A 27522-nucleotide genomic window follows, 5' to 3' on the forward strand; every position below is an offset into this window, starting at 1 on the left:
TTTATATTACAAAATGTGACTATATGATGTAAATGTGACTTTATAATTTTTATAATGATTATAACGATGCTTTATTTCTTATTTTAAACTATCTTTTTGCCATTTTTAATTTTAAGGTGGAAACTGTCTTCCACAAAAGTACAGTGTGTGATCCAAAACATTCACAATCAGTACAACATCCAAAATCAGTCAGGAAATATGTCATGGGTTAAATGCCCTCACGTTATAAGATATAGGCTGCCTTACACGTGTATTTTTTTTGAGAGGTCTGACTTTGTTTCAGCACAACTCTATTAAACACATCTACTCTGTTATTATCTAAGTGAGGATCAGCAATGTCTTTAAATTTGACTCTAAATTTAGCTGCCTCAATTAGCTCCAGTGCAGTTGGCTAAATCAGGATGTTCTTGTTGGCCTAATAACCGTTAGAATTGTATAAAGAGAAGAAATAATTTATCTGTGAGGGGCTTCTTCAGATAGTGGTAATTAGAACAAGTTAGAATAAAATTACATAACCATTCAACAAGATATATATTTTTTTTTTACATCCCAGTATCTCTTTCAAATTCAATTTTATTTATTTTTTGTATGAAAAAGGCACCAGTCAGTTTGTGGGTGAAGTAGCTAATATTGCACTTTTACAGTATAATGAATCCATTGTAAGCTGATGTGACTATTTTTTCCCCTTTCATTGCTGAGAACAGGCAGCTATATAAAGCATGTTTGTCAAGCCAACCTGATAACCTTTTATTTATATTTATTTATTTACTCAAGAAAGGATAAATGCACCACACATGCAGGGCCACATTAACTATCGGGCTAGGCAGGGCTGAAGCCTCAGGGCCCGAGTAAGCAGGGGGCCCGTAATTGGCTGTGGAGTAGATTGATATGGCCACTGGCAGCACCTGAACTTTTCCCGTTGGGCCGATTGCCATAAACCACACCCCCACATATTAAGCGCTGTTATTATGGCACGCCTGGGAAACAAAGACCAAAAGCCAAGCGATGAAACGGCTACCTGATTAAACTGCGTGCACATCCAGCAGTCGCAGCGTGTGAGCAGCTGGACTGTTTTGCCACTCTATTTGAGAGATAACCAATGCAAGTCGCTTCACTCATTTGAATTCGACACAAGCACAACATGATATGTGAACATTTAAAGCAGGGTTCCTCAAACTCGGGCCACTGACAGGGTCACTGTCCTGCACAGTTTAGCTCTAACCCTGATCAAACACACCTATCTGTGAGTTTCTAGTGATCCTGAAGACATTGATTAGCTTGCTCGGGTGTGTTTGATCAGTGTTGGAGCTAAACTCTGCAGGACAGCGGCCCTCCAGGACCGAGTTTGAGGGACCCTGATTTAAAGGCTCTGTGGTGAACCTGAAACCAGATCGAATAGCTCCACGTAAACTGATGTGTCGGGGTAAACTGTACACAACGGTTATTACAAGCTTTTCAAAACACACAGCACCACCACTATACAAATTACCATGCAGTTAGGCTTCTAAAGCTGTAGAAATATGACATTCTGATATTCATTATTAATGTTACTATTATTATCCTTAGCCTACATTAAATATTAGGTAATATAAGGGCAAACAAGTCACTTTTATAGAGGTTGTTTTATAGTGTTTAAGAGTTCATTACAAATACCATTGTTAGGGGGTAACAGTTTAGGACCCAAGGACTAGATGTTTGAAAGAAGACCCGGAAACAGAATTATAATAAATTGAAGAAAAGTTTTATTGAAGATAGTTTGCAGTTTCATCAGCAGAAGTCAGCTTCAAGACTCACACCTTGCTTCAGGTTGCAGTTTCTGATTGGCTAAGAACACATATAGTCTAAGCAAATTTCCACAAATGGATAGATAGGAGAGTATGTCACCATTAGTCAAGATAGTTGTCGCACGATTCTTAGATTTAGGTCGGTTGTTGCATGCCGAATTGTCCCATATCTCCTATACAAGACCTGCACAGAACACACACAAAAGCACTAGGGAATCGCAGTTTCTCAAAGGTTGAAGAGGCCCTGAGCTAACTATCATCAGGACAAACTACCAAAACATACTGATAATACATTCCCTCTTCAGGAAGAAGTACAGATACTATTCACCAGTGTTGGGTAAGTTACTTAAAAAAAGTAATTAGTTATAGTTACTAGTTACTTCTCACAAAAAGTAACTGCGTTAGTAACTGAATTACATCATTACAAAAGTAACTAATTACCAGGGAAAGTAACTATTGCGTTACTTAAAATTTTTTTTTTAAAAAAAGTTTAAATATAAGAACTTTCCTGGATACCCCCAATATGAAATGTTAAATGAATGAAATGGACACCAAATAGAACATCTTATTATTATAAAACATTGTACACTAATCTACACTAGTTTAATGTTGCTGTGGGACAATGTGAGAGGCACCTATTAACTTAAATATTAAAATATTATCATTACTATTATGGTTTAGAACTTTTAATATTTATTGCACAGACCACAACTGGCCAACACATAAGTCTAAAAATAAATTATGCTTAAGAAATGTACCAAAAATAATTAAATAGAAATAAAAAATATACATACACATACACTAGTGCATATAATTAAAATTCTAAAACTCACACAACTGGTAAACATACTGTATAGCCTACTTTAAGTATTTTCTTCCTCACAATAGTAAGTTTAACAAAAAGTGCTGTCAATATAATACTGAACAATGTACCAACATAAATAATAATAATAAAATATAATCTTTTGGGGGTTTATTTTTATAACCTACAGAGAACTTCATCATCAGAGGTTATTTTAGCCAAATTCTAGTCGTGTTTGCCGCCCGTGTTCACAACCGGTCAAACAAAGATGTTTTCTTTGAACGTTCCCTGCAGGTTATTTTGGAGTTTTATTTTATAACCATGTTATATAAACTAATTAAAACATTGCATATGATACCAATATGCTACAGAGATTATTCTAATGCTGAAATGTGTAATTTATTTATGAATAAAGTATTTATTTTAGTATGTGTTTAAAAAACCAACACTAAACACATCATCTGTAGAGAATTACAGACCTATCTCTCTCCTACCATTCATTGCGAAAACACTTGAAAGAGCTGTTTTCAACCAAGTAACATCCTTGTCTCTAAACAACCAGCTGGATGTCAACCAATCTGGCTTCAAGAAAGGGCATTCTACTGAGACTGCATTACTGTCGGTCACAGAAATGAACATTCTGTCGGTCACTTTCCAGAACATTCTCATTCACAGTTCCATGCTGGTGGAATGCGCTCCCCACCCTCATCTGGAATGCAGAATCCCTGACAACATTCAAAAGACAGCTGAAAACCCATCTCTTCCGTGAGCACTTAACCTCATTAAAAAAAAAAAACTTTCCCTTTAAAACCTCAATTATCGGGCTTATGCTACTCTGATGACTAAATGTAAATGTAAATTTATGCTCGGACACATTCGGTCTTTCTCACACACTGTCGAGCGTGTTCTCGGACACACTCGGTCTCTCTCGTGCACTGTCAAGCGCACTCGCGGCGTTCGCCTCGCTTTTGTCCAGTCCGGCGCCTCATACACACACACACACACACCAGAGAAAAATCTTTGCAGCTCCTATGGCTGAGAGAGAGCTTACTCGGATGAAAACCGCTTCAGTGAGCTCAATTATAGTAACGGCGCATTTTATTGACAGTAACGGTAACGTTTGTAATGGCGTTGTAACGGAGGAAACAGTAATTAATTTGATTACTCGTTACTGAAAAAAATAACGCCGTTAGTAACGCCGTTTATTTATAACACCGTTGTCCCCATCACTGCTATTCACTTTAGTTTCTAGAGAAATACACATGAAAGAGGTACAATTCTGTAAATCAGGTGAAGTCACGTACAGGTTAAGGTTACAGGTGGACCCCTGTAACCTTAACTCGTCAGATAGAAACAGATATATAGACAACACATGTTGAGGGTCACATAAGAATGTACCTAAAAGCAGCTGGTTAACACTCACAACAAACCATATGATTAAAAGTATATTTGAATCACTCATTGAATATAGAAATGATTTATGTAGAAATGCTTATCCTTGATTATTAATCACTCATTACATATACATTGAAGCAGCAGTGGATTCCAATCCACCCCCTTCACCATAGTTTATTATTACATTTTTATGCATTTGGCAGGCGCTTTTATCCAAAGCGACTTACTTTGCATTTCAAGGTACACATTTTACATTCTTATCAGTTCTTGCTTTCCCTGGGAATCGAACCCATGACCTGGGCATTGCAAGCGCCAACACTCTACCGTTTACCACATACCCCATGCAATTCTGCACTGTGTGCTCAAAGAGGGTGCCTGCACTGTTAGTAGACCCAAACGGGTATAAAGAAAAAAAAAAAGAGATCTGACAGATTTCAGCATACCAATTAACTCCTGGACCCAGGCAGCGCAAGACCAAGCTAAATGGAGGGCTGATCTATACAGAGGAAAGGCCTAGACCATGCCAACAACCTCCAGCGGCTAAAAGAACATCTCCGGGAATCCAACCAACAAATGTAAACTATGGTTAAATGTAACCACTATATCTCTGTATCCTATTGTCACCTGCATTGTTGCTCGCGACAGAAGCATGCCAAAACAGCAAGAACTATTACGATGATTCTCCTCTTCTAAGGAAGGGAAAGAAGACCCTCTAATGATAAAACTGTTTGCTTTGACCTCATATCTGAATTTATGCTTTTAATGTGTTGTAGCCCGGAACATATGTAAATACTAATTTCTACGGTAGAAAACGTTGTGGCACCAAGATGAAGGGGGCCCGTGGGTTTGTCCCAAGGCCCTATGTGTTCTTAATGCACACCTGCATACATGTTTTTCTGTTTATTCTCATTGTCAGAGCAGTGACTTCACAGGTTTGTTTCTGTCACTGATTAGCATTAGAAGCCAAACTAGCCATAACAGTGGGAGATTTACTGTTTGCAATGTGAAATGGTTTTTGGTCACATATTTAAATTAAGAGCAAAAACAGTCCGTAAACCCCCCAAATGTTTTTAATCTATTTCGGATGATGTTTAATTTTTTAATGAATATTAGGGCTGTCACTATTCCTTGATTTAAAAAAAATCCTCTTTGTCTGTGTCGATTAACCGTCAAAATACCCAAAGTGGCACATTCCACAAATGAGAATCCATGAACCGCATTATTAGACGGTTTTCAAAGGCTGCATGATATTTTAAATCATAATATAGCATTGTGCTGTTGTGAAAATGTGTACAAGTGTTTCTCAGAGCTACTCCATTCACAGTTAATGTAGCTCTACACAAACTCAGCCTCTCCATCTGCTGTTTGTTTGGGTTTCCAATAACGTGCTTTTGGGAACCCATAAAGTCTGATGCGCTTTGTTTCATGCAACATTTTGGACTATTATCATTTAAATCTCAGCAGCTCGACTGACAGACTCTATCTCTCTCTGCATATGCTGCGAGTTTGATTTTCTTATAACGTTCATCTAGGTAAAAGTGCGCTATTTCACCAGATTTGTAACGTAGGCCTAAATCATTTATAAATCTAAGCCAACATATAAGAATGCATTGATTTGTTTCTAAATATGCAAACTGTTGATCATCGCGATTTCGAAATAAAAGTTTAAACCCTCACTCAAGTTGTTTTGATGTCCACATGTTCTTGTTCAAAAAAACTACAGTGGCTGTAGCATTTCTAACATAAAGAAGTGGCCAAATATTAAACATTAAGCGGACATTTGAATTAAAAATGTTGTTTGGCCAATATAGAGTGGTACAGGTATGACATCACTTTGTAGGCCAAAACGCCAAAGCGAGTTAGCATTTTAGCACTTCTGGTTCCATCGTCCCGAAGTCAATGGGTTTTTTGAATGGGATTTTGGTTAAATGCCTGAAATAAGGTCTGTGGCGAACACAAGTTCAAGACCCTTTCACGTTTTATTCTATGACATAAAATACATCAGTATTACCCCACTCGTGATTTTTTTTTTAGGCTGTTGAAAAAGGAGGTTGCTAACAAGTGGTTAAATGGGACTACAGAGGCTGTCGAGGAGACTAAACGCCATCACGCCGAACAGGTAGACTCAGTCCGCTTTTATAGCCTCGTTTTGCTTATGATTGTGCTCTTATAAACTATTCCAACTCAAACATTCTGGGAAAATGTTTTTAGATAAAAACTGAACGGAAGCTTAGTGGTGGTGACGTGGGACCATGGTGTAGTTTGTTTATAGCCTACCTTTAGCTTTTTACTTCTGCGACTGCATCTTTGAAAATTATCTTGATGGACAAAATGTGCAAGTATCATAAACTTTTGTTGATCACAGAACTTGTTTTTTTGCGCTAATCCAAAAGCCTATAGAAAAATGCTATTGTGTTTTAGTCAAGGGAACCAGTGTGACGCTAACTGCCTGTTGGTCTACAAAGTGACGTCCTACCTGCACCACTCTATTAAACAAGGATTTGATCATGCTGTATGTGTAACAACAACAATCACCAGGCCATTGGCACCCTCTGCAGGCATTTGTTATAATACGTAATGTACTTAAGTTGATTGTTTATATTATGTATTTTAACAGTGTTGTTCAATAAAACCATATGATTACTTGCTTTTAATACTTAATTTGAACCAAATAGTATTGCCTCATTGCTATTATACCTATGTATTTTAAGTCATTTTAATTAATTTTAATAGTTATTGTTCACTTAGTTTTATTTTTATTACCACAATAAAATCTGATTACTTGATTAATCCTCAAAATAATCAATTGATTACTCTATTTCCAAAATAACTGTTAGTGAGTGACTGCCCTAATACATAATAGATTTGTTTTTTAATTGGCATGAAATTTACATTGTATTGTTGAAGACACAAAGCACAATACATCCATTCAGGAAAGCAGATGCTTTTTAAATCTTCGTTATTTAAGCAGTGGGTTGTTATGTTTTGAGAATCTTGCAGATTATCTGGCAAAACTAAAGCCGTAGCAAAATTCTTCATCGTCTTTACTGATGCTTTCTCTTAGGAGGGAGAGGAGCGGCAAACAAATTGGAAGATGAAAGTGTTAATGGACAGAACAAAGGCTTGTGAAACTGATGAAATATGGATGAGGGCCTGTCAGAAAAACATGAACACATATCATGTGAAGAGTCCTTGGGTCTAACTGAAGTCTTTCATACCCAAGACGAAAACTGATTGCTAATGAACTCACTTTTCCACACTTTAATCCCTGATTAGATTCACCATGCACCATGTTTTCAGAATGTCAAGTTATGTCTTACTGTTTGATGATGCTCAGGATTTTTACTACCAGTAAAGAAGTATTTGGTTTGTCTTGTATTTATGCTAATGAAGTTTTGTCTGTTCATTATTTCGAGGCTGTTTTCCCCCCAGTAGTACTTAGTTCATACACATTCAGGTTATGTTTTCCTTTTAATAAGAAGAAGATCCATGTTTTTTTTTTCTTTCTTTTTTTCTATAAATACTTTGCTGGAGGGTGTTCATGTTAAAATATGTCTTGAGGGTTTGTTTGAAATGTTTCCACAAAATAATGTTACAAGAAGAACAATAAGAAGCAATAAAAGCCTGTCCTAGTTTTGTTTTTCTGTACCACCACCAGAGGTGTCTATCAATCTTCCAACACCTGACGCATGGTGCAGATGCCGGTGCAAGGTCGTTTTGGCTTGAATCTGAAATCCCACTCTGTTTCTTGGCATTCTGTCTTCCTGCTCCCCAAACTCTGGGTCTGAACATGGTATAATGACTAAGCAACTGGAGGCCAAATAGGGAAGATGTGAATAGTGATTTGGAATAGAATATGCAGTGTATCTGTGGCATGTTGTCAACCCAGATAATTTGATGCAGATGACTAATTTAAATTTCTAGCTGTACATTTATTTTTCAGCACCATCTGTTGGATTTTTACAACTTAAAGGGATAGTTCGCCAAAAAATGATATTTAAGCCATGATTTACTCACCCTAAAGCCGTTCGAGATGCATACGTCAATCTTTTTTCAGACGAACACATTTTCAGTTATTTTAGAAAATGTCTTAGATCTTTCAGTGGTTATAATGTGAAGCAATGGGGTCCAGCTGATTCAGGTCCGAAAATGGGCATGCATCCTTCTCAAAAATAATCTATCCGGCTCCAGGGGGATAAACGAAGGCCTTCTGAGGGTAATCCGTGCGGTTTTGTCGTAAAAATATACATATTTAAAACTTTATAAACTAAAATAACTGGCTTCCGGTGGCGGTCGGTGCGCGTTCACAGAGATGGATGCTGGCGTATGACGTAGCGTAGGAAGCGTCGTGACGTAGAACAAACATGACAGCGGAGCCAGAGAGCAGAGCAAAACAAAACTCAACGTTCGTTCTACGTCACGACGCTTCCTACGCTACGTCATACGTCATACGCCAGCATCCATCTCTGTGAACGCGCACCGACCGCCACCGGAAGCCAGTTATTTTAGTTTATAAAGTTTTAAATATGTATATTTTTTACCCCATTGCTTCACATTATAACCACTGAAAGATCTAAGACATTTTCTAAAATAACTGAAAATGTGTTCGTCTGAAAAAAGATTGACATATGCATCTCGAACGGCTTGAGGGTGAGTAAATCATGGCTTAAATATCATTTTTGGGCGAACTATCCCTTTAACACATTTTTTTATATCTTGGTATACCTTTAGAAGTGGTGCTGGAAAATGGTGTAACTTTATTGGTATTTTCAGGGCAAAAAATTTGGTACCAAAAAATGCTACTTTTGAGGAAATGGAAAAACTTTATTTTTAAAAACATAATTTAAACACTGTGTTGTCAAAGTTTATATTGTGGTATTCTATTTGATCATATTCTTGCATGTGTCATTGTATAATTAACATTTTACCTAAATCAACCTCATGAAGTTACGAAGGTTTTGACGTGCGAATGTCAGACATAGACTGTGCTTTTTTCTGTCATTAGAATGACCTGAGGCAGTACGTTTTTTTTCCTCAACTTACTGGTTATGAAGTTTATTGTAGTTGATTTGTCCAAACCTCTTGTTATAAAAGATGAAGTGCTACGCACATGCTGTTTAAGACTGTACTGGCTATGACTCGACAGAAAATGCTAGACTAAGACACTCTTCTCCGCTCCTCAAATACAGCCTTTGGGTCCATATATAAATATTATTTCACTCTAATGCTAAAACTCTGTAAGATAATTACTTTATATATAAATATATATAAATATATATATATATATATTTATATATAAAGTAATTATCTTACAGAGTTTTAGCATTAGAGTGAAATAATATATATATATATATATATATATATATTATTATTATTATTTTTTTTTATTTTTTTTTATTTTTTTAATTCTCCCCATTGTAATCTCCCCGGACGTGCAAGCATAGACGCATGCCTAGAATGCCAATGCATAAATCCTGGCCTGGTTTTTTTTTTTTTTTTTTTACTATACAGTGTAATCACCATGGGAACATCTCAGAGTAAAACTGGGAGTTGTGAAAAATATGATACACCGGTGTTTTGCCAGATGAGAAGTTTATCTATATATCATCTTTTTACTCTTTTAATTCAATTCAATTGCTCAACTGTATCATATATCTATTTTAATTTCTTTTATAACTGTTTTAATTTTCCTTGCTTTTATTTTGTGATTATTTTAATTCCTTTCTGTAAAGCACTTTGAATTGCCATAGTGTATGAAATGTGCTATATAAATAAACTTGTCTTGCCTTGCCTATATTTTGAACTATATTTTAGAAATGTGCTTAAACATTACCCCCTATGGTAATGACATAATTCTGTCTTTCTTCTAGCAGTCAAAACCCTACCAAGCTAGCTAGCCATGCAGTAAATCAGTATTGACAAAATCCCAGAACAACTTAAGGACAGTTCGCAGCATGAGCAGGATTTTATGTGTTGAATAAATTGGTCTTTTCCTTATGAACCATTTTTCCTTTCAATTACATTGTCAGATTGAAAAATCTACAAGACAAAATTCAACTCAGTGCTTGGTTGCCATCGGGGTTCTTCTAAAATGTGTCTCAGCATGGAAGTCTCTATGTGCTACCAAACAGTCTTTGACTGGCTTTAATTTGTGCGTCCTTATGGCATGCAAACTGGTGTTATTTCTAAAGGTGCTTCTGCTTTTCCCTTGATGAATCCATTTCAAAAAGCCCCCTTGGAAAAGGAGAATATTCTCCAACAACTACACTACTTGTTTAAAAAGGTAAATTAGTGAGTATTGTGATTATATGTTTTAGGTAAAACTGAGTCCTATTCAAGTGAATAAACTTGGATGCGGTGTGTGGAACAGCCCTCAGTATTGATTGGGTCATCTACTCTTTAACTCACTTTTGATGTGAAAACATAAAGCAAACCCTGAAGGAGACACGTCTCAGCCAGCAGTCCATACCAGTGGAGTGTGGGTCCTTTTACAGTAATGAGTCTTGAAAGCTTTCTCTATTTGCCATTTATTTTCCCCTTGTGCTTACCCATGAGTAGATCTTGATGTTTTCCTCTGGCCAAATGACAGTGAGGTTTGGAACATCATGTGCTTGTTGTGCTTAGAGCTAAATTGTGGCTCTCTACATCTATTGCTGTGACAGTTCAACCCCAATCTGAGTTTACTTCACTCTTCGAGACTAGTTTAGTCTACCTCCATCGTGTAATAACCTTACCCAAGACTCCCATAAGGACAGGAATCAAAAGTACTTAACAGTATACTTCGGGTCAGATTAGTCCACAAGTGTAATTTCTTCAAATGCAACCCCACTATTTGTTGCTGAGGAGTGTGGCTGTAAAGCGGTTAATCTCAAACTACTACTAGGCCTACTTCTTTTTTTTTTTTTTTATTCTTCTTCCCAAATATGAGATAGGGAGAAAAATTTTGCGAGCGAATGCAAAATCACTAAATTATATTTATTCCTCCCATCTCATCCCCCCCCAATCACCATGTCACTTTAGGGGCTCTGTAGAAAACAGTTGTGCCTTTCAGGATTCTCTGATAAATAGAAAGTTCAAAAGAAAAGCATTTACAATGTCACAAAAATTATATTTAAAATAAATGTTTTTACTGTCGCTTTTGATCAATACAACACATCATTCATTTCTGAATAAAAGAAAACAGAACAAAAATATATATATTTTGTAATGTGAATTTTTATTTTTTTTAAATCAATTGATAGCTCCTGACTATTAAACACTGACAGGCAAAAGTGTATACAGACAAATTTGCATATTTAGTGTTTGCTGGTGTTATGGGAAACTGAAAGGAAATTATGGATAGAATTGTTGTCGAAGAGGTTGAAGAGAAATATGTATGTATGTATTTGCACACTCTCCAGGTGCTGCATCATTCTCAATAATTCTCAATAGTTCCATCTGTCTCTTTCGATCTCTCCATGTCTTTTTTCGCATTTACTCTCTTGAGGGGAGAAATAGGAGGACTGGGTTAATAAGATTCTCTCAGACAATCTTCAAACACAAGGTGACATATCACATTCATCTGATTCGTCAGATCTGTTTCATCCAGGTCCATGTGTCATTTTTTTTTTTTATAAGTCTAAGAAAAGCAGACAGGAAATCTTTTACTTCTTTAAGAGGAAAGGCTTTCAATGCAGATTATTCCAGTGCCATTCTGTCCTTCATTTGCACACTTTGCCTCTTGCCTTTGTGTTGAGGATGAAGTTCAATTACCCTCTTGTCAAACAACATCATTTTCAGGTAAACTGAGCCGTGAATTGATTTGGCCCACTCTCTGAAAGCTGGGCTGTCAAATCCAGGTAATTGATGGGTTTGTGATTTGTGGCTCCACACTCACTTAACGCCAACCACAGTAATTATTTATTGGCCTGTGCATATGATGGGTGCTGCCAATCGCTTCACTCAGTCTGCTCCAGTGCTCTCTTTTATTGGATATTTTTTACTTTTTAGTTTTTCTTCACAATTCATAAATGTTCTAGTCTGTCCAAGGATTGTAAACTCAGATAGGTGAACCATTAAATATAAAAATGTATAAGGATAATAAAGGCACAGATCTTTCACTTTGATTCAATACAGCCATCTTATTCTCTTACAATACTGTGATTGCAGAACAATGTGATTGTGTACAAAATTAATAAACACGCATCCCCCCACCCCCCCACCCCCACTCTTCTCTTTCAGAGCCGGAAACATGCAAACAAAGTGCGTCTGTATTACATGTTGCATCCAGTAGATGGGGGATGTCCAGCTAAGAAGCTCAGAACAGATGATGTGAGTATTTTATAGAAATGACACCCCTATTATGTGTTCATAAATGACTGCACTTGCTTTTTTTATCCCAGCATATATTCACATTATAGCTGTAGTCATACCTTCTGCCCTGAACCATTCTTTGAAAAGATCAGGGTGGTGAACATTTTCTTTTAATGAGCTTTCTAGCCAGTGCTCTCCACAGCCAGCCTTTTCACAGTAATGTGCTTCATGAACCCCAGCCATTAAAACACTTCATTTTGTTCACACATCCAAACATTTAATTAAATAGACTCAAGTTTTCTTGTGTAGTCAAGATGCAAACATCTTTTGAAATCTCTAATACATTTTAATAAATCAGTAATACATTTTAATTACAAAGAAGCACCCTGCATCTGTGGACAGTTTTGCTGTTATTAATGTATTGCATTTCCTGCCATGGAATATATCTGGATATGTCTATATATTTACTCAACATACAGCCAATATTGTCAAAATAGCTGGCAACAAAAGTGAGTACACCCTAAGTGAACATGTCAAAACTGTATCCTAATTGTCAATATTTTGTGTGAGGACCATTGTAAATCTAGCATTGCCTTAATCCTCCTGGCCATGGAATTCACCAGAGCTGCACAGGTTGTTGCTGGGACCCTCTTCCACTCCTCCATAATGACATCACAGAGCTCATGTTAGACACATCGCACTTCTCCACCTTCCGCTTGAGGATGCTCCACAGGTGCTCAATAGGGTTCAGGTCTGGAGACATACTTGGCCACTTCATCACCTTCTGCAAGGCAGTTGTCATCTTGGCGGTGTGTTTGGGGTCGTTATCATGCTGTTCGGCCCAGTTTCTGAAGGGAGGGCATCATGATCTGCTTCAGAATGTCACAGTACATGTTGGAATCCATGTTTTCCTCAATGAAGGGCAGCTCCCCAGAACCAGCAGCACTCATGCAGCCCCAGACCATGATGCTACCAACATCATGCTTGACTGTAGGCAAGACACAATTTTCTTGGTACTCCTCACCAGGGCATCGCCACACATTCTGGACACCATCTGAGCCAAACAAGTTTATCTTAGTCTCATCAGACCACAAGACATGGTTCCAGTAATTAATGCTCTTGGACAGGTTGCTTTCAGCAAACTGTTTGCGGGCTTTCTTGTGAGCCAGCTTCAGAAGGGCATCCTTCTGGGATGATGGCCATGCAAACCAACTTGTTGCAGTGTGCGGTGTATGGTCTGAGCACTGACAAGCTGACCTTCCGCTTCTGCAACCTCTAAAGCAATGCTGGCAGCACTCATGCATCTGTTTTTTGAAGCCAGCTTCTGCACCTGACGCACAGCATGAGGACTCAACTTCTTTGATTGACCCTTGTGAGGGCTGTTCCGAGTGGAACCCGTCTTGGAAAACCTCTGTATGAACCTGGCAACTGTACTTTAACTCAGTTTCAGGGTGTTACCAATCTTATAGCCTTGGTCAACTTTGTGGAGAGCAACAATTCTAATTCTCAAATCCTTAGAGAGTTCTTTGCCATGAGGTGCCATGTTGAACATCCAGTAGTCAGTATGAGAGAATTGTACTCAAAAGCACAAATTTTAACTGCTCTAATACAAGATACAACAATTTGTATGGTCCTGTCAAGCAGACAAAATCATGAACATGATGAATAGGACATGTTGGCAGCTATTTTGACAATAATGGCTATATGTTCAGTCATTTTCAGAGGACAGTACATACAGTGAGGAAAATAAGTATTTGAACACCCTGCTATTTTGCAAGGTCTCCCACTTGGAAATCATGGAGGGGTCTGAAATTGTCATCGTAGGTGCATGTCCACTGTGAGAGACATAATCTAAAAAAAAAATCCAGAAATCACAATGTATGATTTTTTAACTATTTATTTGTATGATACAGCTGCAAATAAGTATTTGAACACCTGAGAAAATCAATGTTAATATTTGGTACAGTAGCCTTTGTTTGCAATTACAGAGGTCAAAAGTTTCCTGTAGTTTTTCACCAGGTTTGCACACACTGCAGGAGAGAATTTGGCCCACTCCTCCACACAGATCTTCTCAAGATCAGTCAGGTTTCTGGGCTGTCGCTGAGAAACACGGAGTTTGAGCTCCCTCCAAAGATTCTCTATTGGGTTTAGGTCTGGAGACTGGCTAGGCCACGCCAGAACCTTGATATGCTTCTTACAGAGCCACTCCTTGGTTATCCTGGCTGTGTGCTTCGGGTCATTGTCATGTTGGAAGACCCAGCCTCGACCCATCTTCAATGCTCTAACTGAGGGAAGGAGGTTGTTCCCCAAAATCTCGCAATACATGGCCCCGGTCATCCTCTCCTTAATACAGTGCAGTCGCCCTGTCCCATGTGCAGAAAAACACCCCCAAAGCATGATGCTACCACCCCCATGCTTCACAGTAGGGATGGTGTTCTTGGGATGGTACTCATCATTCTTCTTCCTCCAAACACGTTTAGTGGAATTATGACCAAAAAGTTCTATTTTGGTCTCATCTGACCACATGACTTTCTCCCATGACTCCTCTGGATCATCCAAATGGTCATTGGCAAACTTAAAACGGGCCTTGACATGTGCTGGTTTAAGCAGGGGAACCTTCCGTGCCATGCATGATTTCAAACCATGACATCTTAGTGTATTACCAACAGTAACCTGGGAAACGGTGGTCCCAGCTCTTTTCAGGTCATTGACCAGCTCCTCCCGTGTAGTTCTGGGCTGATTTCTCACCTTTCTTAGGATCATTGAGACCCCACGAGGTGAGATCTTGCATGGAGCCCCAGTCCGAGGGAGATTGACAGTCATGTTTAGCTTCTTCCATTTTCTAATGATTGCTCCAACAGTGGACCTTTTTTCACCAAGCTGCTTGGCAATTTCCCCGTAGCCCTTTCCAGCCTTGTGGAGGTGTACAATTTTGTCTCTAGTGTCTTTGGACAGCTCTTTGGTCTTGGCCATGTTAGTAGTTGGATTCTTACTGATTGTATGGGGTGGACAGGTGTCTTTATGCAGCTAACGACCTCAAACAGGTGCATCTAATTTAGGGTAATAAATGGAGTGGAGGTGGACATTTTAAAGGCAGACTAACAGGTCTTTGAGGGTCAGAATTCTAGCCGATAGACAGGTGTTCAAATACTTATTTGTAGCTGTATCATACAAATAAATAGTTAAAAAATCATACATTATGATTTCTGGATTTGTTTTTTTAGATTATGTCTCTCACAGTGGACATGCACCTACGATGACAATTTCAGACCCCTCCATGATTTCTAAGTGGGAGAACTTGCAAAATAGCAGGGTGTTCAAATACTTATTTTCCTCACTGTATATACTGCTATACAAGCAGCACATTGATTACTCTAAAATATATCCAAGTTTCATTTCTATAGTATTGTCACTTGAGTAGATATATTAAAATGTGAGGGGTGTACTCACTTTTGTGAGATACTATAGACATTGTTCATGTAGGACATGTTCTTTCATTTAAAAACAGCAAGATGGAGCGCAACTGAATAAAAATGAGCCATTGACGCATACTGTATCTACACAACCATTTAAAAAAAGAACAACTTAAAAAGAAAATCAAAAGTTAGTTTTATTTCATGTATATATTTTTTTATAGCTGGGAATATTTGATTGTGTTTATGAGTGAAATCATAGGCAGTTTTCCTAAAATCAAGTGTATTTGCAGAGATTATAGGAGAGCTCTGGCAACCCTGCACTACAGTTTGGTTGTCTGTGAGTTCTTATAGTGACTGGTGGTGCCCTGTTTATGTATGAATATAGTGGTATGGTGACTCAAGAGTTGTAGCACGTTAGTCCATCTTATCATCATAAGGAGACAACAGCTTGACAAGTGTGAAATATGTTTTGATCCATCTGGTTTTGTGTTGCATTGTCACTGAGTTAAAAGGTGTGTTGCTGCGTTTAAGCTTGTGTTTGTAGATTTTGAATGAAGGCAAGTTAAATTCAAGAAACAATTAAACAAGAAAGTTTCATTCAAGTCTAACTAAACTCTCAACTTCAGCCATCATCTGAGATGAGTCTTGCTGAGATGATAGTCAGTCTGCAGTTCTTCTCGCAGTAGGATAAAGCAAAGCTTCTGCTTTATTGCAGTGTTATTGGGCTATTCACACAACATGAGGGGTTCACAAGCATAAGGTTGTGTGAATGTTGCTGGGATCAGCCTTTTTGCATTCTCTGGTGTGCAGAGAATGTATATAATGCCTGTGGTTTTTGCAGATGTTATGTTATTTAGACTGCCTCCAAACAGACCAACAAAGCTCTCACCACAGGAGGCCAAATGCACATCTAAATGTTTATGTGGGAGTCAGAGATTATGGTTATGGGATGCAGTTAGAATTAAATGATATTGAACGCTGTATACTGTATGTTTCATTGATATTCCATATGGTCACAGTAATTGAATGCATCATTAGACAAGGCATTTAGGTGAGGACACTGGAAGAGAACTGGACATATTCGCAGCAGTAATGAAGGTGATTAGTATTTGATTATCATGTAGGGAACATCCACCTTCAATGGCCAGATTTCAAAAGACCATGTGCTGCTTTTTCGACTGAACTTTAACACTAAGTTTGTATCAGATCGATAGTAACAACGAACATACATTCAAATAGTCATCAATCTCCATGTTGTGTCAATAGGCTGCAGACAAACTAGACTTTGTGCAAATTTTAATGAGCCATTAACTCACTGAAGCTGATGTTAATGAAGTAGAAATTTGGACATGTATTTGGAGTACATTTACAAGACCAAGTTAGGGTGTTTTCAGACCTGTAGGTTACATTTTAAGATGAAGAGGTGTTGAACTGTGATAATTAATGTGCTCACCCACAGAATTAGACATTGCTGCTTTTTACGTAATGCATTTTACATGACAAATTATGGTATAGCTTGGTTTGTTGGTTCATTAGGTTGGATTGCGCTCCAGAGGTTGTTTTTAATCAGAGCAAGACGACCTCCTTCAGCTGATCTTGTACATAATATTTTGGTGTGAATCCGAGCATGATTGCCTTATTTATATATCCCCAAACAAAACCGAGCTAAGAAAGAAAATCCGCCAGGTTACAAAATAATCACTCCAAATGAGCAAGGTGTGAAAACCTTTCAGGGTTGTTTTCAACCAATCATATGACTCCAGGAGACTTGGAATATGCTGTAGCATGTGAATATAAATCACTTTTATGATACTTTTACAATATATATTTATTTGTGGGGAGAGTGAACTGTTAAATTAAGTCTTAGTTTGAGTTAATTAATTTACCCTAAACTTTCAAATTTTTCCCACTTAAATATTGAGTTAATCCTCTTACGCTCTCTTATCACTTATCAGTTAATGTACTTCTGAAAATCAATATAAAAAAAATTGCAAGATGTGGAATTTTTTGTGATTACCTTTTCGCTGTCATTAACCTAAAAACGTGAACACTCAGGAGTCAGAAGGCATTCAGTCAAAATCAGCACTTTTCACAGTGGGACTGAGGGAGTAGAGTTGAACAGAGAGCAATTATTTTTCCACTACATTGCCCTTTCTGATATTTATAGATCAATGAACTTTACAAGGCTACTGTTGTGTGTATGCTGCTCTCAGATATTGTTGTAATGTTTTTGAGACTGCAGCAAGAAAAAGAAAAAAAAGCAGTTTTACTTGGATCTAATGATTTTTTTTTTTTATCTCATTAATCACTTTTTTCTTGATCTCATCAATCACCCCAAGCCATTCTTAAAAAAACACGCAATAACTTTTCAACAGTTTAAATGTTAAGTGTAATGTTGAAATGTCAATACTTAACTTGCTTAATTTAATTATAATGTCAACCTGTCCAACTGTACTTGTCAGTCTGTGCTACACACAACGTGCTGCCTGCATTTTCTTTAGGTTTCTTTTTTTTCACCAGAAAAAAGAACGCTCTTTTCTCAGAGCGTAGGATTGTGTAAGAGTAAACTGGCCCTTGACCAGTGTGTAGAAGCAAAATCCACCTGCATTAAAAGTCATTGAGCAGCCAAGTTCTAACAAGCTGTCCTTTGCTCTCTCAACGCCTAATAAAGCGGCAGCAGATCGTACAAGAGATCACTGACCACATCCATCTGCTTAACACAAATCAGCTGTCGGCAGCAGCTACTAATAGCTACATGGTCCCCTAAGGACACTCTAAAAATCTCTCCCCAAGTCTCTAGCGCTGTAACTCTATGCAGGGGCTGTGGTGGAGGATACAATTAGCAGCCTGGGACAACTTCTGCACTGATCGAATAGCCCATTGGATACTTACTCCTATTTAATTAGCGGTGATTTAAATCAACCCCTGCTGGGGCTCCAGTTTCCATGGGGGAGGAGGCAGGTGGGGAGCGTGTGGAGGACCAGAAAGAAAGTAGAGAGTAGAAATTGAGCTGGAACTCGAGCCTCGATCTACAGCTTTTGTTCTAGTCTTGGTTTCACTCAGTTAAAGACAGATCAGTGACTGTGTGTGGAATGTCCGGACAACATGAGACTGATATAGCAGTTTAGTGTCCTATTTACATTTACATTTGAGTTTACGTTTCATTCGAATGCTGTTTGTGTATTAGCAGAACTAATTTAATAAATGGGCAATCAAGGTTCCACTTGCATCAATAATCACAATGTGTATTTTAAAGGTATAAAAAAAAAACACTGATTGTTTTTTTCTGCAGGAAATGACTTAATGGGGTGTGTGCACAGATAAAGCATAAACTTGGCTTTGTTTAGACCTGCTCTTCTGCTGCATTTATACATTTATATTTGTAGTAAATGATGTAAAGTCAGTAATCGTATTATCATTTCTGATCAGTGTTATTTTAGTATTATTTATATACTATAATTTATTAATCTGTTGAGTTATCTTTAGTTGTGGATTTTCAGTTTTCATTTTAGTTTTGATTGTTTTAGTAATTTTGTGATGTGCTTTTGTCAATTTTATTAATTTTATTTAACATTTCTGTTTAGCTTTAATTTAATTGTAGTACTCCAAATTAAAGGTATTTGCCAGGGGATAATGTCTAATTTTCATTTAAGTTTGCATCTAATATTTTATATTGTATTTAAAAAATATATATATTTTTAATAGTTTTAGTTAACAATAACAACACGCTTTGATTTGACTCACTTGTCATATAGTTTTAGTAGTTTTGTTGACAATCCAGAAATGTTATTTTTTGACTATTTTATTTTGAGAAACAATGCTCTATCCACTTGCTGCGTCGAGACACATCGAATACCGTTTCATTTTCATTTAAACCACAACTTTAAGCTAAACTTTTAAAAACTTGAAGTGTACACTACAGTCTCTGGGCTCACTGTGTTTTACTGTATATATATATATATATATATATATATATATATATATATATCTTTTTTCCTCCAATATTTTAATGATTAAGATTAAAAAGATAAGTCACTGTCTGGCCAACTGAGATTTCGCTATGGAGGTAAAGGTTAGGATCGTAATTCATACTAGGATCATACTATAGCACACCGTCTTACAAATGACATGTGAATGTGAACTGAATAATTGATAATGAAGAAAGTTTTAAGTAAAAGATTTGGGGTTTAAAACAAAATAATGCAATACAATTATGATTATTGTATTTAAATTATGAGTATTGTTTTATTTTGTAAACTATCTAAAGATGCACACAATACTCAAATATAAAGTTAAAATTGCTACAAATGTAACATCAATAAAAGAACAAAATGTATGCAAGTTATGCAACTTAAATTGGATACACAGGAGTAGAGTAGTCAAAAATGCATGTTAAACTCACAGCATATGCAGTGATGAAGCTCGCAGCATTTACTGTGAACAGCACCGCTCTGAGACGCAAATTATGAGCTTCAACCAAGCTATTTCGTGATTCTGTTTTCTGTTTGATAGATGCTTTGACAGATGATTTTGCCAAAGCAACGACGCAAAATACAATGTTTTTTTTTGAGGGTTTTTTTGAGACAAGAGTTTTTTTTTTTTTTTTGGTTTACAAAACTGTTGTTGGACAGATTAAAATATTGCAAGTCATAAATCAGAAGTAGACATTTGATATAGAGGATAATCAATCAATTCAAATTGATTAATTATTTCAAATATTTCAAAACCTTTACTAGTCGATTTATGTGAAATAACAACTCACTTCTATATGTCCTTAACATAATCATCAGACGATCTTTTCTCAGTCAACTGTAATGCCGCGAGATGCGTGATATAACAATAGATGGTGGTAATGCACATTTAGTTTGTGATCTAATAAGATGACGATGCTGCTTCACTGCATTGCAGGTTCGGCAAAACAGAATGTAGCTTAACTTTAACTGGTCCGAGACGCTGATGTACGGGACACAGGTTTGAACCTAAACCTTAAGGGATAAATTTGTAAGAACTAAATATATTTATGGCCTGCAAGATAAGTGTCTCAAATACGGGGATGGTTTTATACAGTGATTTTTAAGTATCTGTTGGAACCTGACTGATGCGATGTGAACTGACAGCACTGTGCTTGTCATGGTTGGCATGGCATCTTGTTCTCATGGAGACCAGACTGAGTCATGGGATCTCTGACCTTTTTTTTGTGTTCTGTCTGAAATTGAACATGTAGTAAACAATAAGAAATATAAGTGAATAATCATTGTGAATATACCTGCTCCAGTTAAAAGCACATTGTTCTTGTGACATTGGTTTTGAGGATTCTGATACCATGATGGAATAGCAATGCTTCACAACTGTAGAATCATATATATTGTGTAAACAGAATTAAACCTCAAAAGGTTTTTACACTAAAGCAATCTCCGCAAAGCCCCCAGAGCACTTTCACCAGCAGCTATTGCCTGTGAGCCTCAGACAGTGTACACTGCTGAACTGAGGTCTTTCATTGTTCACAATTTTTTTTCTTAGAGGCACACAGGCCTCAGTATCAGATCTAAAACCTAAAAATAAAAAAATAAAAACAGAGAAAATAGAATGTAGCTTTTGAAAGAAAGGTGTGAAGGGTAAAAGTATTTGTGCATTTTGTTTGGAGATGTATTGTTGCTCTTATGGTGGTACTATGTATATTTAAGATATGATGCAATGTGTATTTTGTCATGAATTTTTTACATTGTTACCAGTACATCATTGCCCTTGTAGCAGTGTATATATATATATATATATATATATATATATATATATATATATATATATACAGTGAGGAAAATAAGTATTTGAACACCCTGCTATTTTGCAAGTTCTCCCACTTGGAAATCATGGAGGGGTCTGAAATTGTCATTGTAGGTGCATGTCCACTGTGAGAGACATAATCTAAAAAAAAAAATCCAGAAATCACAATATATGATTTTTTAACTATTTATTTGTATGATACAGCTGCAAATAAGTATTTGAACACCTGTCTATCAGCTAGAATTCTGACCCTCAAAGACCTGTTAGTCTGCCTTTAAAATGTCCACCTCCACTCCATTTATTATCCTAAATTAGATGCACCTGTTTGAGGTCGTTAGCTGCATAAAGACACCTGTCCACCCCATACAATCAGTAAGAATCCAACTACTAACATGGCCAAGACCAAAGAGCTGTCCAAAGACACTAGAGACAAAATTGTACACCTCCACAAGGCTGGAAAGGGCTACGGGGAAATTGCCAAGCAGCTTGGTGAAAAAAGGTCCACTGTTGGAGCAATCATTAGAAAATGGAAGAAGCTAAACATGACTGTCAATCTCCCTCGGACTGGGGCTCCATGCAAGATCTCACCTCGTGGGGTCTCAATGATCCTAAGAAAGGTGAGAAATCAGCCCAGAACTACACGGGAGGAGCTGGTCAATGACCTGAAAAGAGCTGGGACCACCGTTTCCAAGGTTACTGTTGGTAATACACTAAGACGTCATGGTTTGAAATCATGCATGGCACGGAAGGTTCCCCTGCTTAAACCAGCACATGTCAAGGCCCGTCTTAAGTTTGCCAATGACCATTTGGATGATCCAGAGGAGTCATGGGAGAAAGTCATGTGGTCAGATGAGACCAAAATAGAACTTTTTGGTCATAATTCCACTAAACGTGTTTGGAGGAAGAAGAATGATGAGTACCATCCCAAGAACACCATCCCTACTGTGAAGCATGGGGGTGGTAGCATCATGCTTTGGGGGTGTTTTTCTGCACATGGGACAGGGCGACTGCACTGTATTAAGGAGAGGATGACCGGGGCCATGTATTTCGAGATTTTGGGGAACAACCTCCTTCCCTCAATTAGAGCATTGAAGATGGCTCGAGGCTGGGTCTTCCAACATGACAATGACCCGAAGCACACAGCCAGGATAACCAAGTGGCCTAGCCAGTCTCCAGACCTAAACCCAATAGAGAATCTTTGGAGGGAGCTCAAACTCCGTGTTTCTCAGCGACAGCCCAGAAACCTGACTGATCTAGAGAAGATCTGTGTGGAGGAGTGGGCCAAAATCCCTCCTGCAGTGTGTGCAAACCTGGTGAAAAACTACAGGAAACGTTTGACCTCTGTAATTGCAAACAAAGGCTACTGTACCAAATATTAACATTGATTTTCTCAGGTGTTCAAATACTTATTTGCAGCTGTATCATACAAATAAATAGTTAAAAAATCATGATTTCTGGATTTTTTTTTTTAGATTATGTCTCTCACAGTGGACATGCACCTACGATGACAATTTCAGACCCTTCCATGATTTCTAAGTGGGAGAACTTGCAAAATAGCAGGGTGTTCAAATACTTATTTTCCTCACTGTATACTGCGTACTGCGTGTGTGTGTGTGTGTGTGTATATATATATATATATATATATATATATATATATATATATATATATATATATATATATATATATATATATATATATATATATATATATATATATATATATATATATATATATATGCATATATGTATGTATATATGTATATTTATATGTGTATATGCAGATTAAATGTTTTTTTTATTTGTGGCAGTTTTATATTCAGCCAGTTTTATATATACTGTTTATGTCATTTTTGTACATACAAATATAAAGTAACACATAGTTTGTATCTTTAATTTATATTTGTGTATATATACATACAGGATCCTTTCCTTCAGGGACTCACTGATCCTCTGTGTACATTGTCATATCTCCTTCTCTCTTCTTGGTATTTGGACAGCTATTACAAATTCAGCATCTTTTTCCCCACAGGCTGGTTCTGCTGTTCCAATCAGATGGTTATCAACTTCCTGATTATTCCATCAAAGCCCTGATGAACCCTGTCAGACTAACAGTTCTGTCTCTGCTTAGTTGGGCAATAGGCAGTCATTTGTCACTTTGAATTGACTTTACACAATACTTTAGAGATATGCAAAATACAGGCCTATTGCACAAATTAAGCACTAAAATATGAAACAAACTGATTTCAGCTTTCAAACTCTAAACTCAGTTTGAGTTATATGATCTCAATATGATCCTTGACACAGTAAGTTGGACATGCTTTAGCATGTGGGCAACCGCAAAATGAACATAATGGAAAGTGTTTACCAAGATCTGCACAGGGTATATGAGTCGGTGTCTTAAATGTTAAAGGGATAGTTCACCTAAAAATGAAAATGATTTACTTCCACTCAAGTCTTCCTACTGTAGGTGTATATGACTTTCTTCTTTCAGACAAATACAATCTGAGATATATATATATGTATATATAAAAATGTCCTGGCTCTTCCAGGCTTTATAATGGCAGTGAATGGAGGATGATATTTTGAAGCCCAAAAAAATTGCATCCATCCATCATAAAAGTAATCCATTCGGCTCCATGGGGTTTAATAAAGTCCTTCTGAAGTGAAGCGATGCGTTTGTGTAAGAAAAATATCCATTTTTATAACTTTATCAGTTAAAATAACTAGCTTCTGGCAGATGGCCTACACAAGTTGACTAACGCCAGAAGAGTAACACTTGATGATATATGACGTAGGATGTAGGAGTAGTGAAAGCTTTGACACCTCTTGCGGTTCAAACAAATGGGCTGGGCAACAAACTCAAGCTCCTCCGACATTTCTCTTTAAAAAATCTAATTTTAGACTTCTAATTCGTGGAGTACTTTTATGAAGGATATCGGGTGCAAAATCATATCCTCCATTCACTGCCATTATAAAGCTTGGTAGAGCCAGGACATTTTTTTTATTTAACTCCGATTGTATTCGTCTGAAAGAAGAAAGTCATATACACCTACACTGTAAAAAATTACATGATTCATATGTTTTTAAATTGCTTTAACTCATCAAAATAAGTTAAGCAATTTTGAAACTTTTTATGTTACGCAAGATTCAACTCATTTTTTAAGTCAGTTTAATGCAATTTAAGTTGAAGTGACTTAAACATCCAAGTTTATTATACGTAAAAATGTAGGCAGCAACTTTTCTTTTACAGTGTAGAATGACTTGAGGGTGAGTAAATTAATTTTTGAGTGAACTATCCCTTTAACCAACATTATTGTGCATCCATTGGAGAAAAGGTTACGGTGTAGTTAGATTTTCCCATGATTTTATTCTCAGCAGTTGTCAGAAATGAGTGAACAACAGCATGAAGTACAAAGTGAAGTTCATTTAAGAGTATGAAAATTATACTATACTGTAAAATGAAGTGTCAACCGACAGCAGTAATCAAAACAAGACCATTAACAATAGCAGGGCCATTAACAAAAGTTGGAACATATGCAAAAACATGGAAGTCCCTCTCAATAGAAGAGCTCTGAGGATCTAAGGGTAGTACATTAACCTAATATGGATTAATGGATTCACATTTGTTGCATGAGTGGCTTTATGCTTTGGCAACGCATTCTTTTTTTCATCATTCCAATAAAGTGAATTGAATCGAAACATAATATTGGTTTCTAAATAATTATACAGATTATCATAAAAGGAAGAAAACTGATTTTGTTGTTGAAATGAAATGTTACAGAGCCCCTAAAGGGTCATGGTGGAGGAAAATTACGGGATGGGAGGAAAAAAGGCAAACTTGTTCTCAAAACCTTTTGCATAAAGTTTCTCAGGGGAATGCAAAACCTTGCTCATGTGTCATGTACGGGTCCCACTCTCATTCTCGTTTTACTCTCCCTCCTTTATTTTCTGTCTCCTCTCAGCTGTCTCTATCATTAGCTAAAACCCAAAATGGAATAATGCTCTAAACTGAGTAGAGTTGGCGAAGGTTATTCATGGGAAAAGATTAGCATCGCTGAAGCTGATGATTGTTGAATGCAAAGAAGCTTAATTGTTGTGTGTAAATGGGCTGCTTTAGAAAACAAGCATTCACCAAGCATTAATCTTGAGTAGGAAAATAATTAAAGAGAGCGTTGTGTGTACCCAGGTCATAGTTGCATTTCTTTGACATGCAGTGTTTGTTTATTTTCAGTTAGTGATGTGTGTAATATAAAATATTCTCTCCTCTCCCACTGTAATATGTAGGGACAACAATAAGACATTTGCTTGTTGCTTCCTCTGAAGTGTGCTCTGCTGATGATTTAGCCCAGTTTTGTCTGAACAATGGTGAATTTAGTGGCATTAAAAATTACACATTATACCTTAAATCTTTAACATTGAGATTTTGTAGTGTAAAAAAAGTTAACTTTTTACTTTATTTGCTAATGACATAGCAAGTTTACTGAATTTTACAAATCTACTAAAAATCTACTACTAAATCAAATCTACTTCACAAAGAAGGGAAAGTAGTGTGGCATGGAGTTTATAACAGTCTTCTGAAGATGCAAACCTTTTATACCCTGATTGTTTTCAGCAATTGAAGTTGCAATAATATTGTTATTATTGTAAAGCTCTGGGGAAGACACTATTTTTTGTGTTGACAGAAAAATGAATTTGCTGCTTTCAGATAAAAAAAAAAAGATTATTTTATTGCATGAATGAAAAAGACACATATGTTTTGCTGCGGAGCAATGCGTCTTTCTAAGTGACAGGCTGTGAATTGCTGTGTAGACGTATATTCAGATGTGTAATTATCTTCAGCTTTGCACATGGCTTTAGAATAAGTGAGCCGCACATATCTGACAAATCACATTGGAGATTAAATCTGGAGGGATACAGCTGAGTCAGGGGTTTTGTGTTGCATTTTCTTATAGAAGATTCCTGGATGTCATTTTTCTGTTCAACATACAGTATATTGTTCATGCACATACATATTTGTGAATTTTTGCCTTTGACTCATGATTTGATGCTTGGATATAAGCATTTATTTTTCTTTCATCTTAAAGTCAAAATTATTTTTTAACCCTTAAACGCATACCTCTGGTTTTAAGTGACCCGGGACGTCATTCATTACCCTCACGCTTATTCATTTTTTTAAAGTTAGACATCAACCACCTTTAGTATTCCTCAATCAATTCATTATAAACAATATGACAAGTAAAAAAATAATACAATTATAAAAAAATGCCTGTTTCCCATTTATTTATTTTTGTAAAAACTTTTGTAATGACCGGTAACAGTGTAAGTATATTTTTTCTGCACAACAATAATTTAATCTTTAATGTCTGAATAAGTCCAATTCACCTTTATTGGACTTATTATATAGGTGGCCAAAGGGTTAACATAACACAGTTTGCTTTCATAATTTGATGTATTTCCAAGTGAAACAGATCAGCCAACATGAAAATATGTAGTACAAGACTTGATTTAATCCGGGTTGATTGGTCGTCACACCAGAATGCCTTCAATGCCAAAGTTTCTTCAAAAGAAGAAAATGTAAAAAAAAATGTTTGATTGTTTGTTAATAAAACCAGGCATAGGCTTTAAGAAAGTATCTTGACGCATGAATTTGGTGGACCATCTTTCCACTTGTTAACATTAACCTTTTTTAAATAAAAATAAATGTGCTTAAGTAAAAGTCACTTACATAAAGTCTTCATTTAGCAGTTTTTAATTGCATATTATAGGTGAAGTAAGTGATTTTTGAAGAGTGCTGTTGAAAGTGGATCGGACCAAACACCAACACACATGTAGTCTATCAGCTGTAGGGGGCGTATCCACTCATGATGGGGGAGGAGAGAGAGTGAGCAAGAGGGAGATTTGAAGGAGGACTGTAGAAAGAGAGACGGCTGAGAGACATTACAAAAGAGAAATTGTCAGAGGAATATCACCGGAAAAAAGGGTTATGATCGGGCAAGAGCTTTTAGGACCCGCATTAATATTAGAAAAGCTTTCCAGCGCTGGAGAGACCAAA

At 36.8% G+C, this 27522-nt stretch overlaps 1 protein-coding gene across 2 annotated transcripts in view; it reads left to right on the top strand.

Annotated features, from left to right (window-relative positions):
• Nucleotides 1-27522, top strand: part of zmat4a (zinc finger, matrin-type 4a) — a 137872-nt gene that overhangs the window by 27984 nt on the left and 82366 nt on the right. For both annotated transcript variants that reach the window (XM_084115302.1, XM_084115303.1), the window contains exon 3: nt 12202-12291. In XM_084115302.1, the coding sequence (XP_083971428.1) occupies nt 12202-12291 (90 nt within the window). The remainder of the gene's footprint in view (nt 1-12201; nt 12292-27522) is intronic.

Source organism: Abramis brama, assembly GCF_963993115.1.
Source record: "Abramis brama genome assembly, chromosome: 5".
NCBI classification, from domain to species: Eukaryota; Metazoa; Chordata; class Actinopteri; order Cypriniformes; family Leuciscidae; genus Abramis; species Abramis brama.